The sequence below is a fragment of the Zootoca vivipara genome, chromosome 6 (genome assembly GCF_963506605.1).
Source record: "Zootoca vivipara chromosome 6, rZooViv1.1, whole genome shotgun sequence".
Classification (NCBI taxonomy): Eukaryota; Metazoa; Chordata; class Lepidosauria; order Squamata; family Lacertidae; genus Zootoca; species Zootoca vivipara.
The window spans coordinates 96,464,727-96,483,310 of NC_083281.1; the positions used below are offsets into that span (position 1 = coordinate 96,464,727).

Consider the following 18,584-nt stretch of genomic DNA (forward strand, 5'->3'; position numbering starts at 1 on the left):
AGTTTAGTCTAGTCAGGCAAGCCATAATCCTGCCCACCCCCTAAGCTACCAATTCCACTCCACTGGATAAGAAGAACTTTGTGTAGCTCAAGAGCTTGCAATTTATGTTCCAGTACTTGTTCTGTTGGCTGGGTAACATAACTTAATGTGCTTCCAGTTAGGAGCTTAATATGGCAAAGGGGTTAAGGGCAACAGGTTTGTTTGTTTTAAAAAACCTTATTGGATTTTCAGTGGAAAATGTATATCTGGATTAAATGGGGGGGTGAGAATGCAGGCTGGCATTTCGATACCCACAATACCATGTGGATGCTATGAAAAGCCTGTATGCGTGAGGAACACCAATCCCACAATAAACACCCTTAAACCCATTCACTGTACAGTATTTGGAAATGTGGGACAGAGAGAAACCTTCGTGTCATTCCTTAGACCACCAGTACCACCTTGTGGCCAAGTAAGAATGCACTTTTACTATTTTTTAATTAGGTGGATGAGTTCTCACATGACCCTGGGGTCTATGCCATGGGCTGCTCTTCTCAGTGAAGCAGCTTGGCTGTCCGTAACCTTCATAATTAATTCAATAACCTTGCTGTCTTATTCATTTAACAAAATTTGTATACTGTTTGATTGAAAGAAAACCTCTACCACTGAGCTTCTGCACCTCCCTGATAGATGCTACTTTCCCATCCTGTCCAAACAACACCCCCCCCAAACTTGCATAGTCTTCCCCAATCAAATGTTTTGAATGACAAAACAACATGCTGGCTGGGGCTGATGGGAGCTGCAGTCCAAAACATCTGGGAGGCCACAGGTTGCGACTCTTAGCAAGATGAAAAAGCTTTACATGGCATTTATATACCACCTTTCCTCCCAAGGAGCTCAAGGTGGTGTACATGGTTCTCTGCCCTCCCTGTTTTATCTTCAAAACAACCCCATGAAGTAGGCCAGGCTGAGACACCCCGACTGGCTCAAAGACCACCCTCACACCACGCATTTAAAGCGCTATGTAAAGGTAAAGGTACCCCTGGCCATTAGGTCCAGTCGCGGACGACTCTGGGGTTGCGGCGCTTATCTTGCGTTATTGGCTGAGGGAGCCGGCATACAGCTTCCAGGTCATGTGGCCAGCATGACAAAGCCACTTCTGGCGAACCAGAGCAGCACACGGAAACACCGTTTACCTTCCCGCTGTAGCGGTACCTATTTATCTACTTGCACTTTGACGTGCTTTCAAACTGCTAGGTTGGCAAGAGCTGCGACCGAGCAATGGGACTGCCAACCTTCTGATTGGCAAGCCCTAGGCTCTGTGGTTTAACCCACAGCGCCACCTGCGCCCTGCGCTATGATGCCACTTTTAACAGTTTTGGCTGCTCCCAAATAATCCTGGCAACTGTGGCCTGTTAAGGGTGATGAGAATTGTTAGAAGTCCCTCTCTCTGTCCCCCAGCAGTGTAACAGGCAATCCTTCTTCTCGGGGAACTCTGGGAATTGCAGCTCTGGGAGGGGAAGACCATAGTGGCTCCTTAATGGTATGCCATAAAAAATAACAACCCCTTGGGCCTCCTCTGGTCTAGTCCCAATAATAAAAGGTATAAGATCTGGCCTTCTGTGACAATTGACAGAACCATCTCTAGTGCTGCTTTCTCCTTGCCCACTTAATTTGCAAATCAATATCAGCTGATAACGTGGGGTGGGGGACCTTTCCCTTCTGTAAACAGCTGGATTCCATGAGGTAAGAGTTATGTACTGTACTGAGCTGAATCCTAGAACAATAGGATCCAGAATGCAGCAGTCTGATTGGTCTGCAGGAGCCACCCAATCCAGCTCCAGATGGAAGTGAATCAGCAACCTGATTGGCCTACAGGAGCAGCCAATCAGGCTGCTGGCAGAAGTTAATCCGCAACCTGATTGGCCTACAGGAGCAGCCAATCAGGCTGCTGGCAGAAATCAATCCGCAACCTGATTGGCCCACAGGTGCAGCCCTGAAGTAGCCAATCACGCAAGGCCCATTGTGTAAATAATGTATATAAGCAGACGTTTTTGGGGAAAGAGCCATTCTTCTTCTCTTCTTCCTCTATTGCTACCACAACCTGAATAAAGAGCATGAAATTCACTCTCGACTCCAAGTATATTTCAGTAAGGTTACCAGACACCCCCGTTTCCCAGGGACAGTCCCCAGATTTACAAATCTGTCCCCATACAAAATCCATTAATGTTGAAAAGTGTCCCTGGATTCATTAAAAAAAATCTGGTAACCTTACCATGGGGGTGTCGTATGCAGTGCCAAAGCCAGCTCTTGCTATGGGCTGCTGGGGCCACATCCACATCTGCCTGCCCTCGCTTAGCCTCCACTTCCTTTTATTACGTTGCCAGTCAGCTTCTTCCTCCTTAGTCTCTGGGCTCGTCCACACCTGCCCCATGCCTGGCAAGCAAGAGTCCAAGCCATTTCCCACTTGCCCCGTGCTTTCTAGGCATGGCCCTGCCGCTTCCCCCCACTAAACCTGCTATTTTGTGCTCAATTGGAGAAAACGTCAAACTGGAGAAAACCCAACAATGCTTGCTCCAATTCAGCAGTGGGCATTGTCCTTTGAGGATGGGCTTGGTGCAGGAGGCCCCTTCAGAGCACATTTGGGGGTGCAGAGGGGGAGGAGAGGAAGAGGGAGCCCCCCTGCACCAGCAGAGCATTCTGGATGACAACTCTCATGAGAGTTGATGGAGTTGGGACTGGGCCAAGTTGGCAAAAGCTAATGCAGAGGGTGGTCTGCTGTACTGGGGGTGGGGAGGAGAGAGGATTTCATAAACAGAGAGTTGCATTTCCAAAAAGACCTGAGCTGCACCATCTCTTTGCACCCCTGGCAGGAGACTGGCTAGCCTTTCCCCATACCAGCCTGCCTCAGGCCTGGGGTCGGGAGAAGCTGTAGCCTTCCAGATGCTGCAGGGCCCCTATGTCCAGCCGCCCTGACCCACTGGCCGGGCCAGCTGGGTCTGAGGGGGGTTGTAGCCCCGTAGCACCTGGAGGGCACTGGGTTGGGGAAGGCTGGGAAAAGAAACAAGCAAACCTCTGCATTGTTCTTCAATAAACCAAGTAAAGCAGCAGTAGCAATTCTCCATGGCCACAAAGAGGACACTTACAGCTTGACTCTCTTATTTTATTTAACTCCTGGTTTACAAAGAGATCAGAGCAGAGACCCGTGCAAGGGGAGCAACCATGCAGAAGAGAGTCAAAGAGCCAGACTGCCGATAAAACACCAGCTTAAGAAGAAGCAGACTTTGCCCAGTCTGGTCTAAATGGAGCACCTCGCCCTTGCCGCAATCCACAGCAGAGAAGCCTCGAGTGCTTTCTCTTGAGAGTGGAGCCGACTGGCCTAAAATCTATCCCAGAGAGAAATCCAGTTTCTTTTGAAGAGCGTGCATGGGTGCCTTTCCTGCCCTAGCTGAGCCCTGCTTCACTGCCGCTGTCCTCATCGAGCTGAGTGGAGTTCCTTTCCATGTCCCCTTTCTCCACAAAGTTGAGGATGCGCCGGTTGGCTTGGATCAGATACTGCTGCTGGCGAAAGTAGACCTTCAGGGCTCCCTTCAAGGCCACAAAAGCAATACCCCCCTGGCAGGGAAATAGAGAAAAGGAGGGGTAGGTGAAGTCAAGAGCCCCAAACCACCTCCTGAAGCAAAAGTCCTCTTTTGCCTTCACCTCCAAGCTGAGCATGGGAGAGGCAGGTCCATGTGAACCACCACTTGGTATGGGAGGGAGGAAAGAGCAGTTCCCTCAAGCGCCTTCCTGAGAGGAGATCATCATCATCTGCTCCAGTCCAGGATTTCCTTTTTCTTTAGAGCATTTAGACACGGCTCTTCAGCCAAAAGACTCCAGGGTTAAAGCAATCAGTTAAACAAAACAGTCCTTTCCCCACAGGCTTACAGTCTAAAAGGCACAGCACAAAAGAAAAAAGGGCCAAGGAGGGAAGAAGAAAAAAGAAAACATGGGTGCCAATTCTTAAAGTAAAATTGTGGTTCTTATAATGACCAGCTTGAATGGAAACAGTTCAGAGGCGGAAGGTGCCGAGTGCATCTGGTCTTCCATGCAGGGAGGATGCAATGAACCCCGTTGCCCATCTCTGCCACAGAGGCAGCCTGCTACCAGGTGAGAGCTGAGGGAGAGGAAGCCCAAGATTGAGCGCTTTCAGTGGCGCTGTAGGAAGGAGCCCTCTGCATCACCAGAGGGGGACACCAGAGGGGACTGGCCTTCCGTGACAGCCAACATGTTGCCCTCCCAGCGCTGTGGGACTCCAGCTCCCAGCAGCCCCCATGGCCAGTAGTTGGGGGTGATAGGAGCTGGTGTCTCTCAAAAAATATCTGGGGACGCAAATTGGTGACTCCTGGCTTAAGACAAAAGGGATCTACAGGTTTCCTCCAGGTTCTACAGTATGGATGCCTCCCCCTGCCCCCTCAGACTGAAAGCAACATATTTTCAAGTCACCTAAAAAAAAGAGGGAAGACCTAAATGATGGAGAGGCAGGATATAAATCCAGAAAGCAAAGTGGAAAAGTGGAGCCCCTTCTACAGAGTCAGACCATTATTGTTACTGTACTTATTAAATTCATATACCACCCTTCATCCGAAGATCACAGTATAAAAGTATAAAAACACATGGATAACATAATAATAAACAAAGCAATACCCCCCCCCGTTTAAAACACTATATATTGTTCAATTGGCCAAAGGCTTGGGAGAAGAGGCATGTTCTTGCCTGGTGCCTAAAGATAAGCAATTAAAGTGCCAGGTGGGCCTCCCTGGGGAGAGCATCCCACAAGCAGGTCCATCTGGCCCAGCACTTTGGCAGCTGCATGCTTTCCTGATGGACTGAACTGCAACTTTCACCAGCCTCAACCAGCACAGCAATAGGACACCAGGCTGATGGGAGTTGTAGTCCAAAACTTCTGGAGGCCACCAGGTTGGAGAAGCCAAGTCTAATCCAATGGGCATCATCTCCAACAAAGGTCCTTCCCAGCCTGGCTGTTTGAAATCCTTTTACCCAGAGGTGTCAGTGCACCAAACCTTCTGCATATGAACTATGTGCTGTGCCAGCTAACCTGAGGGCTGTCCCAGCCTTGCCACCGGGGCTAGCAGCGTTAGGGTGCTGTGGCAGGGAGTGATTCCTTCAAATACTTGAATTCTGACCCAAGTATTGCACCCTGTTGACTCCAGAGTTCCTTCCCCAGTCTCTCCACTCACCAGGATGGTACGTTGGAGGCTGGAGTTCACCCTGCGGAAGGTGACTCTGCCAACTAGGTTGGCAATGGTGGGGAAGACCAGGGCCCCGCACAGCGTGCGCGAGATGGAGAGGTGGTCACTCTGGTAGCGCGACTCGGCGAGAGGGATGTGCGGAACAGGGCGGCTGATCCCTGAGGATGCAAGGCAGATTAGGAAAAACACAGTGAGAGCTAAAAATCTGATTAATAAAAATAAGAACAGCTGCAGAATTTTTTAAAAAATGCAAACATCATTTAGCATGATTTGGACAGATTGCAAACTTTGCTTGGTGCAAATTTTTGCTGTTGCTGTTGATTATTATTATTCTGCACACTGGAGGAACATGCCTTGCCTCTGTCCTTCTTTCCACTGCATCCTGGCCAAATGCACATGGATGGATCAGTTCACACTGCTGCTCATGGCAATTGCAGTTACTTCTTGTGTGTGCTGCTGTTGCCAAGCATAATAGTCCATAACTTCAGATGCCATTCAACTCCCACTGGTAAAGCTAAGTATACAGGTAGCCTCTTGGCTTACAAAAAGGACAAGGAGTGGGGGATCTGGGTTTTTTTGTCCTGCTGCCCCAGATGCAGAGCTGTGCTTTGCCCAGTAACTAGTCCTAGTCCAGAAGTGGGATGGCTGTGGGAACTCCATATTCTTGTGAATTCCATGAATAGTCCAGCTTTGTCCAACCTGGTGCCCTCCCACTGCTTCTGACTACAATGTGCACCAGCCGGCTGAGGCCAATGAGAATTGTAGCGGCACCAAGTTGGACAAAGCTGTCCTAGGGTGCTCCCAATTGCCACTGTTTTGTAGGAGGGATTCATCCGCAAACCATAAATTTCGGTTGGCCCACCCTTCCTTCCCCAAGTATCATGGTCAAATGCAGAGTCCAGGGGAAGCCTACCTCCCGGCCTATCAACTTCAGGCAAATGCCCAGGCCAGGAGGAGCGAGTAGAGGGTGGCACTCACCTGGCACCAAGGCCTGCAGGGCTTGGAGCTTGCTGGAGTATTTCCGCCACACCCGCAGCACGTAGTCTTCCCAGCGGATCATCTTGCCCAGCACCAGCATGACAGGGATGGTGGGGAGCCCCATGAGCAAGAAAAGGGGGTCTGCCCTCTCCATCACATCCAGGCCCTTTTTATGACCAACAACCTGCCAAAGGAGAAGAGACGGATTAGCAATGCAGTGGGGAAAGCCGGGTGGCCTCTGCCTTCATCAGTGAGGAGAATAAAACTCCATTCATATAACCCCAGTGGTCAGATTCTTACTGGATAGCTTCAGAACCGTCTGAAGCACTATGATATCACATTAAACAGTCATTGCTTCCCCCAAAGAATTCTGGGAGTTTTAGTTTAAGGGTGCTGAGATTTGCACACACACATTTCTCTCACAGAGCTCCAAAGTGCACAGAGTTACATGTGAAGAGGAATCGACTGTTCAACCATGCTAGGAATGGTAGCTCTGGGAACAGGGGTCTCCTAACGACTCTTAACAAATGACAGTTCCCAGAATTCTTTGCAGGAAACCATGACTGTTTAAAGTGGTATCATAGTGTGAATGCACCCCCCTTTTTATCCCACTGATTAATCAGTCATAACCTTTGTCAATTCTGATTAAACCGTGCAGCCTCATTAAGCTTTCTCGCATATGATTTTATTTCACAAATTTTCTCCACTGCTCGATTGTAATAAAACTTCCAAGTGACTTTCAAGCTACTGACTGAGCTGAAGGCCATCTGATTCATTCTTTCCCTGCACCCCTTTGCTTTACCTGCATGACAGTGACAGCCCCATACGTAACAGCCGACCAGTAGAGTGTCCCCACGACAATGCCGGCTGCAGCGAAGGGGCTCACTTTGGATAAAATTCGGTCCACTTGTTGCAAGAAATACACCAAGGGTCCTACAAAGGAAGGACAGCAGAAACTCAATGTTACAGGCACTCGGCTTGGGCTCTCAACAACCACCAGGATCATAGCCTAGGGATTCAGGCCCCTTTAGAGGTGTCGCATCCCTCAGCCACTGAGATTCCCTTAAAAGAGGGGTGTGGATGTGAAATCCCAAGTCCTCTCACAAGACAGAAGGAAAAAGGAACAGGCAGGGGTCTATCCGCTTCCTCGGTATTCTGGCCCCTTCTGCTCCTGGCTTCCCAATATTCCTGCCAATGAGCCCAAATGAGTTGAATAACCAACAAACGCTAAGTGGTGATTTCTTTTTTAAAACTTTCTTAAAAACTAACTTATAACATGCTGGACTGCTTTAGGTTTCTGCTGTACATTTTAAGCACTATGATACTACTTTAAACCGTCATAAAGGTAAAGGTCAAGGGACCCCTGGCCATTAGGTCCAGTCGTGACCGACTCTGGGGTTGCAGTGCTCATCTCACCTTATTGGCCGAGGGAGCCGGCGTATAGCTTCCAGGTCATGTGGCCAACATGACAAAGCCGTTTCTGGCGAGCCAGAGCAGCACACGGAAACGCCGTTTACCTTCCTGCTGTAGCGGTCCCTATTTATCTACTTGCACTTTGACTTTCTTTCGAACTGCTAGGTTGGCAGGAGCAGGGACCAAGCAACGGGAGCTCACCCCGTTGTGGGGATTTGAACTGCTGACCTTCTGATCGGCAAGTCCTGTGCTTTAACCCACAGCGCCACCCGCAACCCACTTCAACCGTCATAGCTTCCCCCAGATAATTTTGAGAGCTGTAGTTTGTTAAGGGTACTGAGAGTCGTCCTATTCCCCTCACAAAGCTACAGTTCCCAGAGCCAATCAATCCCGCTTCATTAGGAACTCTGGGAATGTAGCTCTGTGAGGGGAGTAAGGAGCACCTAACAACTCTTGGTACCCTTAACTACAGTTCCCAGAATTATCTGGGGAAAGCCACAACGGTTTAAAGTGGTAAAGGTAATGGGACCCCTAACCATTAGGTCCAGTCGCGGATGATTCTGGGGTTACGGCGCTCATCTCGCTTGACTGGCTGAGGGAGCCGGTGTACAGGGTATCATAGTGCTTTAAATGTATGCTATGGATGAGGCCTCAGTGGAGTAGACATCATAATAAAATGCCAGCCTGTGGCAGGGGGTGTGCTCCCAATTGTTCCTTTGCAGCCATGGCTTTGCTTTTGGCAATGCTTGAATTTGGCACATTTTCCTATCATGTTGCTTTGGGAAGGGGCTGGATACACCCATTAGTGATGGGGAGCTCTTGAGTGCAGCAGATCCCTTCAGAAAACACTGCAACAGGGAAAGGTGCTAAATTCAAACAGGCCTGAATCTGGCACTGCTCCCAGGTGTGCCTTTTGTCAGTTTGCGTTTCTTAGTACAGAAAGTATTGTGTGTATGATGTGTAGAGATCTTTCCTAATTAATTCTAGAGGGTTCTGGAAGCTTCTCTGTGTGAAATAAACAAGCAGAAGGTTCATGATGTTTGGGTTATTCCTTCAGGGAAGCTGAGTACAGCTGGCCTAAACTGGTTCTGTTATCTTTTCTGTCAAGGTCATGCTGACTATAATAAGAGGCCAGAAGAAGCCTGGGCTTCACTTTCTCTTTCTATCTCTTTTCCTTCTGGTGTAGTGTTCTGTACATAGTATGCTTAGTGTTAAGGCAGGCTTCCTCAACCTCAGCCCTCCAGATGTTTTTGGCCTACAACTCCCATGATCCCTAGCTAGCAGGACCAGTGGTCAGGGATGATGTCTCAAAACATATGGAGGGCCAAGGGTGAGGAAGCCCGTGTAAAGGTTTAGTCTTATTATAATTTACTGTAAGTTTAAGTTAAGTCTGCTGCAACTGGATTTCTTATGGACAGTGCCAATCCTGAATGTATTGGATTTGTAACCATTATGCTCATTTGGTCTTAAGTAGCAGTAAAGCTCTGCTGGATGAAATGCAATTGCCTCTGGTCTATTTTTTTGGAATACTGCAATGTGTTAAAGTTTTTACTCTGCTAACCATGTCTTAAAGATTCTGCTCTGGATCACTATTAGTACAATACATGACACCTTTTCCTGTCCTGCAACTGATGCCATACGATGTGGGTGTGATTTGTGCAAAAAAACCCCTACTGGGTCCATTGGGGAGATCTGGAGGGGATCTCATTAGGCCGACCCACTGGCTGTTCCCCACTGCTGGTCTATGGGACCGAGTGAGCTGTTTTATTTCTTGGAAGTGTTGGGATGCAACTCAGCTTGCATTAATGCTGACAGCATTTGCATGGGGAGAAAGTAGACCTCCAAGCTTCTTAAACTTTTTCACTGTCCTCTGCACCTGTGCTGGCCTTCCTTCTGATGTTAGACCGATTCTTAGGGTTGCTGACCTAACTTCAAGCTTCCTCTCCCGTTTCCTTCTGGAGCAGAAAAGGAGAGGGGACAACCCCCTACTGTTGCTCTGCTGCAGAGATCAAGGGGCAAGCATGGCTCCTTTGGATTTACAACTAGCTAGAATAGGAGCTCTTTCTTATCCAATGTTTTCCCTATCATTCTATACGCTTTCTCATTTTCCACACTTAGAAGTCTCACTCTAATTGCTTTGCCAGCCAAGGATTCTCATCAGACAAGTATTCAGTAGTGGCCTGCTTCCAAGCTATGTGCTAACTCTCCAAAGTAGTCCAACATTATTAAACTATGACTTTGCTCCTCCCTCTTGATCTCGCTTTGGCTTTTAATGACACTGACTATGTCATCCTCCTGGACTGACTCCAGGGAATTTTGTGCTACAGTGGTTTTGGTCCCACCTCCTGGATTGAGTCCAGAGAGTGGCATTAGGGGAATGCTTCTCGGTCCCCTGGTGGCTACGTCACAGAGTGCCACAGGGCACCAACTCATCTCCAGTGCTATTTAATATCTATAGGAAGGTGCTGAGAGTGGTCATTAGGAGTTTTGGGATAAGACACCATGAGGATGCTCATCTCAATTTCTCCATAGCATCTGAACTGGGAGAGGCTAAGCAGTCCCTGGCCTGGACATAGGGGTGAGATGGAGGAGGAAAAACAAGCTGAGCTTGAATCCTGCCAAGACAAAGGCACTGTGGTTGGTTGGCTGGCTCCCATGTCTGAGAACTGGGGCAATTCCCTATCCTGGAGAGGGACTGAAATTGTTATTCTTATTATTTGGAGGGCACCAGGTTGGCAAAGGCTCGCCAACATTGTAAGTTTCCCTTGGGCAGGTGGCTGGCTGTGGTGGGAGATCAGAGCGCTGAAGCACACAACTTTGGATCTGATCCAGCCAAGCAGCCCTTAGCTCAGGGATGGGGAACCTGGAGCCCCCCAGTCATTGGCCCCCACCTCCACCGGCTCCAGCCCACATGGCTCTTTGCTAGGGAATTCAAAAACACCGGGGGAGCCGGGGGTGCCCTCCTGCTTCATTAACTTTCAGCATTATTCTCTCTCTCATGCATAAGGCTGCTCTCCAACAAATTTTGCAAATTCCTCCCCAAAAGTAACACATTATTTTTTATTTTCCAGGCAATGATACTACTTAGAAGATAAGCGGCTCATTTTTGTGTAATGGGGGCTTGTATTCTAGTACAATTTAGAAAAAATGTGTGTGTGCATTTGCGCAGGGAAGGGGAAGCCAAAGAGGTGCTGGGACCAGGGAGACCAGGGCTCAGGAGCTGTAAAGCTCACTGGGTAACCCTGAACCAGTCCTGCCGCCCTCTCTCAGCCTAACCTACCTAAGAGGGTTGTTCCGAGGATAAAATGGAGAGCTCCTTGGAGAAAAGGTGGAATATAAATGTAATGATCAAGAAAATGATTTGAAGGAACCACTTCTGCTATGGGTAGGAGAGGGATCTCCAAATATTTTGCATACCCCCGTCCCTAAAAAAGACTCTCTGTGTGTAAGTGCATGGTAGGGAAGTTGCCACTGACCACCACTGCATTCCTCCCTTTTTGACAGCAGCAATCGGCTGCCAGAGGAAGGGTGAGCAAAAAACCAGTCTGCCAGAGTTTTACTCATGCTCCCAGCTTGGACCTGGAACCAGGTGAGACTTCTTTCTCCCAGGATCTCCAAGACCACCCCCACCCAGGAAGTCTGCAGAAGGGGCCTGGATGCTCACCAACCAAAGACCTTCCTTTATCACCCCCAAGATCCCAGGGACACAGGAAGTAGCAAGGCCAAGCTGATGGCCAAACTAAATGCCAGAATGTATGTATTTGGCAGTACAACAAGGCCTCCATCTCTGGGCTCAATAACTGGATGTGCACCTTTGGATCAGGACCCTGCTGACACTCCAGGAAGGCTGTAGGAACAGCTACACAACTGCTATGTTGCTGCCTGGCTATTTGGTTGTTGGCATCCGTCTCTCCCAAATGAAAATGGAATGCGTTTCCGGAGGCAAAGTCAACCCATTGTAGCATCACAGTGCCTGCTGTGGCTGTAGACGACAAAACCCCCCTCTTGGCCTTGCTGATGTGGTCCAAAGGAAAGCAGAGCAATCCGTTTGGCCCCGAGGGTTTGAGACCCATTGGCTCCCCTCACCTGGTTTGGCCAGCCAGTGGAAGCCATTCCTGGGGTGTGGCTGCTGTCGCCTGCTAGGATCCACTGGTGAGAGCTGAGCGCAGGGTGGGAACCAAGGGTGGGCAAACTACCCCAGAAAGAGTACTGTGTGTTCCCTAGCCGAGTGGAAATCCTTGGCTGGACAGCTCACCTGCTGCTTAAACACACCTTGCCTTGGACCTGGCTTTGCTGGGTAGCTCCACAATTTTGGTAGGGACTCAGTCTAGCCACACCAGGGAATGGGGCTAGCCAGGCCACCACTACAACTCACCTAGTTTGGGGAAGACAATGCGATACTCTGTTCCACACTGTGGGCAGCTCACACTGCCTGTGCTGTTGCCTTTCTGCTTCTCATCCAGCCACCGCTGGAGGCAGGCCTGGTGGATCCATTTGGTAGAGCCTTTGCAGCGGCAGGGGCAGACCCACTCAGCTGAGCGGTCATCGCTCTCTGTGCCAAAACAGACCCAGCAGTGCCTGGGGGTGGGGTGGGGGTGGGGTGAAGGGAGGGAGGGAGGGGGAGAGAGAGAGAGCATAGCTGTCACTTGTTCTGCCAGTTTGAAGGTGCATAAGAAGCTGCGCAAGGTAAGGTTTTAAACTCCCTAAGTCATAAGACTGATATGTGATAGGATTGAGGTAGTGTAGGAGGATAAAATTATAAAGGAATTAAATACCGGTAATTTTAAAAAATTGAAATCTGTGTGACAAGTAAATGAAAGTTGGAAGATGAAGGGTGTGTTTGCAAGAGTACCATGAGAGCATGTAAGCAAGAGATTGTTATAACTGTTGCAGCAGCAGATATAAGAAAGTTGCAATGCCCCATGGTTAAACCAGTCTTGCCATATATTGACGTAACTGCCCCCATTGCTTGTAAATGTGTAAATCAGTGGCTCTGAAAGGGTGTGGCAGGAGATGGGCAAGTGTGGCAGGAAGATTCAAGGACAGTCAAAGCAACATTTGAACATTTCAGAATAGTATAGGATACCAGTGCAATGTAGTGTGCATATATGAGAGTAAGAGCATCGAACAGCTCACACCTCTCATTCAGTTTGTATACATACTTAAGGCACATTTGTAAGAGGCTTGCTTATAATTCTACTTTGGGAATGATTTGTGCTCTTATGTAGCTGCACTATTTTATAATTTCTGGATAATATTATAAAGTGGATGTCTTCTATGTTATAAATCAAGCACTGCCAGGAGTTGCTTTTTTGTGTTTTCCAATATATTTCTTATCAATAAAAAAATTGGTGTGGTGTGAGCATGTTTTTATTCTGAAAGTATGGCCCAGAGAAAAGAACTTGATACAGGGTAGGCCAGGCTGTGTTTTCCAGGCTCAAGACCAGGACAGAGAACCTTCCCCTGACTTTTTTTCCCCTGGGAGAAGTGGGTGGGGTGGGGTGGGGTGGGGCGGGGCTGCCTACCAGTAGTGGACAGGGCCAAAACTCACAAGCACCATCCATACCACAAGCATGGGCACAGACATGCACTCCCCTTGCACAGCCCACAACCCACATTCTTCCTCCTTGGGGAGCTTGGGGACAGGGCTCAACCAGACACACAAACAGACACACAAACAGACACACACACCCAGTTTCCACTGCAGAGCTGTTTTCCAGGGCTCAGCTGAGCAGCACGAGAGCAGGACACAGGAGAGGGAGGTTTAACCACACTGCTCACCCGATTTGAAATAAAGGTGAGCATCAAGAAGAAATGGCAGGGGCCTGGGAAGAGGCCAGGGGTCAGATCAGGAGACTCATTGGGACCCATCCCTGCTCTAAAAGGAAAGCCATGGGAAGACAAAAGGAATTTTCCAGAGTCCAGCAGGTACCGTACTTGGGCTACAGGATGCTTTTCACATCGTTCAAGAATGTCTCGCTCTGACCACAGCCTGGACAGGAGCCTGTGGTCCCTGCTGGTTCCCCAGCAGTTTCCAACAATACTATGCCATCAGCCACGGTAATCCTTCTGCACTAGCTCTGAAAACAGGTCCTGAGATATGCCTGAGGCACAGGTGTAGTGCAGGTCGGCACACCCAGTGTGTCCCAGTAATACTGCAGATGAAAGCATGAGGCTTGGGAAAGAACAGGAGCAGATATAGGAGTATGCAAGATCTAAATGTGGGACTTCCTGATTTGTGGCTCCTTGTTCTCAATCACCTTGACATGATAGCTCACATGACTAGTTCCCCACAGCCTGGCCATGAACCCCACAATCCTATACACTTCTTGCTCAGACATACCTGGGATTTCCTCCAGTCCAGGTATATGTTTATAGCAGGGAAGGGGAAATGGTAGGCCTCAAAATGTTGCTGGACTACAACTCCCATCATCCATGGCAACATCTGTATAATAAAGGGTTACAGCTGACGGGTTGTATGCAATGCTAGCTCATCTTGGACCCATTGAAATCAGTGGATTCATGGCCATTGGTTGCAATGTGTTTACTCTGAGCAACCCTTATTGATCTGGATTTCTGCTGCTCACCTTGTCCTGAGTGAGACTGTGGGACCTCAGGCATCTTTTATATAAAAGGTGCTCAACTGACAACATTTTCTGGGATGGGAAGCTTGCTTTAATCTCACCCTAATGTCTTCCCTCAGCACCAGGCAGCTGAAGGGCATTTCATTTCATTTCACTTCAATTTCATTTTATTTCACCAGTTTAGATTTAACATAGGATTGCTTTGATGTGGCTCTTACACCCTACTGTTTAATTACTCGTCTTTTATTTTTTGTGTTTCTTTTCATTTATTTTATTGTAAGCCACATTGGATATCTATCAGAGGGCAGCATTACCATTTTATTAATATACAGACAACCAAGTCGGTTTTTTCTAAATGTGTGGAAAACCGGTTAGAGAGAGGCCTGGGTTCCCAAAAGAGCCTTCCCCAACCTGGCGCCCTCCAGATGTTTTGGACTACAACACTAATCGGCACATGTGGTGACAGTTGGGAGAGAAACTTGGGAAAAGCTCTCCTGCGATTTGCTGGAGACGCTCATTTTGTCTTTCTGCCATCTCTGGACAAAAAAGCGCTGCAAGGTTTTAGAGGAAATTGTGAGTTTAAATTTCCGTTTCACCTGAGGCAAGAAGTGCGAGTCCTTTCCCGCAAAGAAGCGCCCTGTGGGCCTCGCGGCTGACGGGCTGCCCTAGCGGGGTCTGCGAGAGCCGGGGGTCAAAGCCCGGCCCTCGCGAAGCCCACCGAAGCGGCCCTTGGAGCAGCCCCCCCCCTCTCTCTCTCTCAGCCGAGCCGGCTTCACGGGGCTGTGGCGAAGATGGAGGGGCCGCAGGAGGAGACCTTGAGCTCCTCGGAGAAAAGGAGCGATAGCAAAATGATCGCTCTCGGCTCTCTGGAAACGAAACCTCTTGGGGGCTTCGGAAGCGTCAGCCTGGCTTCCCCGGCCGGCGGCCTCCTTCGCACCCGGAGGCAACGAAGCAAAAAGAGGTTTAACAGAAAGGATGCCCCCCCCCCGAAACACCTCGGCTTTAGATAGAAGTGGGCCGGGCCAGAAGGGGTGGGGGAAAGGGGTCGCCATTCACACGAGCGGCCTCGGCCTCGCACGCGGAGCCCAGCCCTACCTCTCCGAGGCTTCCCCGGGGGCCGCCGCGTCTGCCATCTCCCGCGATCAGCCCGGAGATGCGGCCTGGTGGCCGGACGGAGCAGCGGCCGAGGCTGCGCAACGCCCCGCGGGCCCCACGGCTCCCTCGGGCGGCGGCACCAAGCGCGCTCGCTCGGGCCTCGCTCGGCTTCCCGCTCCTTGCTCGGGACGCGCCGCCCGCCCGCCTCCGCCGGTGGGCCGCTGCTGCTCCGGCGCCCTCGGCGGCTGCACACCCAGCAGCTCGGACGCACCAGGCTCTTCTCCGCTCGCGAGGAGGAGCTTCACCTGCCGGGAAGCCGCCTGCTGCCTGCCAGGCCCCGCTCCGCTCCGAAAGTTCGTTGTGCTCGCTGGAGCAACAACGCGAGACGTGTCCAAGTCCAGCTGAATGCAGTGGAACTCGCTCCCAGGTAAATGGGGCGAGGATCGTAGCCCAACCCCACAGCATGCAAGATGCAACAGCCAGGACTGGACTCTTACCAGAACACAGGGGTTGTACTACTCGTTTCAGTTTCTCTAGGAAAGTCCCCAGGGCCCACTCGGCCTTGGTATTCCAGGGGTTTACTGTACAGTACTGTACTTTGGTGAGGATCAAATAGCCAAAGCCTCCTCCTGTAAGGCTTAAAACTGGGCCACAGGGCACCTGCTGTTGCCCTCCAGAGGTTATTGGTGTTTTAAATTAAATCTGTTGGAAGCCACCCCAACCTGGTCAGATGGGTGGCATATGAATAATAATTGAGTACAGTGGAACCTCGGTTTACGAACACCTCGGTTTACAAATTTTCAGTTTACGAATGCCGCGGACCCATCTGGAACGGATTAATTCACTTTCCATTGCTTTCAATGGAAAAGTTTGCTTCAGTTTATGAACGCTTCAGTTTATGAACAGACTTCCGGAACCAATTACACCCATGCTTCGGGTTAAGTACGCTTCAGGTTGAGTACTCTGCGGACCTGTCTGGAACGGATTAATCCACTTTCCATTACTTTCAATGGGAAAGTTCGCTTCAGTTTATGAACAGACTTCCGGAACCAATTGTGTTCATAAACCGAGGCACCACTGTATTAGTATTAGTAGTATTAGGCTGCAGCACTCACCTTCCCTGATCATTAGCCTCTCTATCTTTGCCCCCAAAGAGAGCCTTCCAGTCAGCCGGGGTGGGTGGGGTGGTGGCTTTTGGCCCTCCAGATGTTGCTGAACAACTCCGCTAATCAGCTCCAGCATAGCTAATGGCCAGGGAGAATGGGAGTTGTCCTTCAGCAACATCTGGAGGGCCAAAGTTCCCTAGCAGCTGCAATAAACCTACCTGGGAATCAAATGAACATTGCAACTCGTTCCAACCTTGCTTCCTTATTCCTTTTATTGACATTTTATTTGGTTGCAGTTTCTTCCTGGCCCCTCCTTTTTTGTGGATACACATAAATGGCATTGTTGCACATTCAACACAGAAAGATGAAAGGTCAGAAGGAATCACTAGCTATCTAAATGCAGAGCATAGCTGTCAAGTTCTCCCTTTTTTTAAAGGGAAATTCCCTTATGCTGAATAGGCTTCCTCGTGAGAAAAGGGAAAACTTGGCAGCTATGATGCAGAGTGCTGAGATCCAGTGCAGAATATTGCTCTAGATTTAAATCCTTGCTCCCAAATTCACTGGTGATTTTGCATGGATCACCATCAATCTGCTGAACCTCCTACACAGTGTTGTTGTGAAGGTGGAATGTGGGGAAAGGTCAGGACATTTATGCTGCCCTGAACTTTTGGGAGGAGTGCAAGCCTGCAAATGTAGGGAACTCCCTTGCTCCACAAGGCCACCCACCACTGTGGGAAAGATCCCAGGAGAAGACATCCGTGCCTACCTGATGACCTTTAGAGTGGATACTGTGAAATGTGGCTATAAAACACACACATTTTAATGTTATTTTTCCATTGCCTTGGAAATTTTCATATCCTGAAAGAAGGGATATCAATGACTGTACTAGATAAGTATGCTGAATAAAATGGATTCTGGTAGACATGATGGTGATTATTATTTATTATGTTCATTCACAACTTTTTACAAGACATCTCATAGTACCGTAACTTACTGTGAAGGGAGTTTGCCAGGTTTAGACTCTGGTCCCCAAAGGCTTATGCCAAAAGAAATTTATTAATAATCTTTACAGTCCCATAATTATTATTTTATTCATTTCATAAAATTGTAAAAAAGCATCAAAGCAGTTTACAAAAAGATAAAACAATAAAAGTGAGGGGGGGAAATCACAACCCTACTTTAAAGCATTCAAAAGTTAAAATACTAAGACAGATTAAAATTTCCGGTAGCTCAACCTTCTAAGCAACTGGTTTTAGCAACTAAGAATGGTTTTAGCAGGAGCCCAAAAGAGTACAGTGAAGGCTTCTGCTTGATCTCAATATGCAGGGAGTTCCAAAGTGCAGGTTCTGCCACAATACATGAGTGTGCCACAAGTGCTTACAAATGTGGAACAGGTATTATGAAGCGATCGAGTTGGGCACATGGGGGTTGCTTTCAAGGGGTTCATAGATTCATTTAGCAATGCTCCCGAATACCACTTGCTGGAAAGGGGGGGGAGGTGTGTTGCTCTTGCGCTCATGTTCTGCTCCCTGGTTTCCCACAGGCACCTGCTTGGCCACTCTGAGAAGAGGATGCTGGACTAGAAGGATGGGCCATTGCCTGGTGCAGCAGATTCATATGTTTATTGGGGGGGGGGCACGAACACTGGATAACATGCTTCTTAACCACGAGAAGCCGATTTTTACCTTTCCAAGAGTGCGACATGCTGCTGACCTCCTTTATCATATATGCTTTGTCAAGGGCTGCATCAACACTATCATTTTCTGACAAGTTACGTGTGAATGTGCCGCTGGTAAAGCAGTAGCTCACTCGACTACCCATTCACAATCCTGACCTCAGCATATTTCCATGAAAGCAAACCCTTATGTTTCCACCCGGGATTTACTTCCGAGGAGGCAGCCACAACACCCAGTGTGGACACGCCTCAGGCAGCCCCAGTTCCGTCTTGCAGATCAGGATGGGGAGCAAAGCGACGCCTCTGGCCCTTTAAGAGCCGCGATATGACATCACTCCCACTTCCCCGCTCCCTCCCGCAGTGTGCCCACTCCACTAAGCTTGATGCGGAAGACCCGCCCCTCTCAGACGAGCGGGCCAATAGTTTGGCAGCTGTCAAAGCGGGAGCCGCACCCCGGGCAGGCGCGTCTCTTGGCTTGTTGGCTGCTGTCGGGGGTTTCGAT

At 49.2% G+C, this 18,584-nt stretch overlaps 1 protein-coding gene across 4 annotated transcripts in view; it reads right to left on the reverse strand.

Annotated features, from left to right (window-relative positions):
- LOC118086952 (E3 ubiquitin-protein ligase MARCHF5) overlaps positions 1–15,574 on the reverse strand; it is a 35,836-nt gene extending 20,262 nt beyond the window's left edge. Inside the window, exons 1-6 of one of the 4 annotated variants that reach the window (XM_035119067.2) lie at positions 15,302–15,574; positions 11,998–12,200; positions 7,012–7,142; positions 6,210–6,393; positions 5,220–5,389; positions 196–3,594 (exon numbers count right to left, since the gene is read on the reverse strand). In XM_035119067.2, coding sequence (XP_034974958.1) covers positions 3,424–3,594; positions 5,220–5,389; positions 6,210–6,393; positions 7,012–7,142; positions 11,998–12,200; positions 15,302–15,339 — 897 coding nt within the window. In that variant the 5' untranslated portion in view covers positions 15,340–15,574 and the 3' untranslated portion in view covers positions 196–3,423. Of the gene's footprint in view, positions 1–195; positions 3,910–5,077; positions 5,390–6,209; positions 6,394–7,011; positions 7,143–11,997; positions 12,201–15,301 lie in introns of those variants that run through there. The other 3 variants (XM_035119069.2, XM_035119066.2, XM_035119068.2) reach the window with 3 other exon arrangements.
- Positions 15,575–18,584: the final 3,010 nt, after the last annotated feature.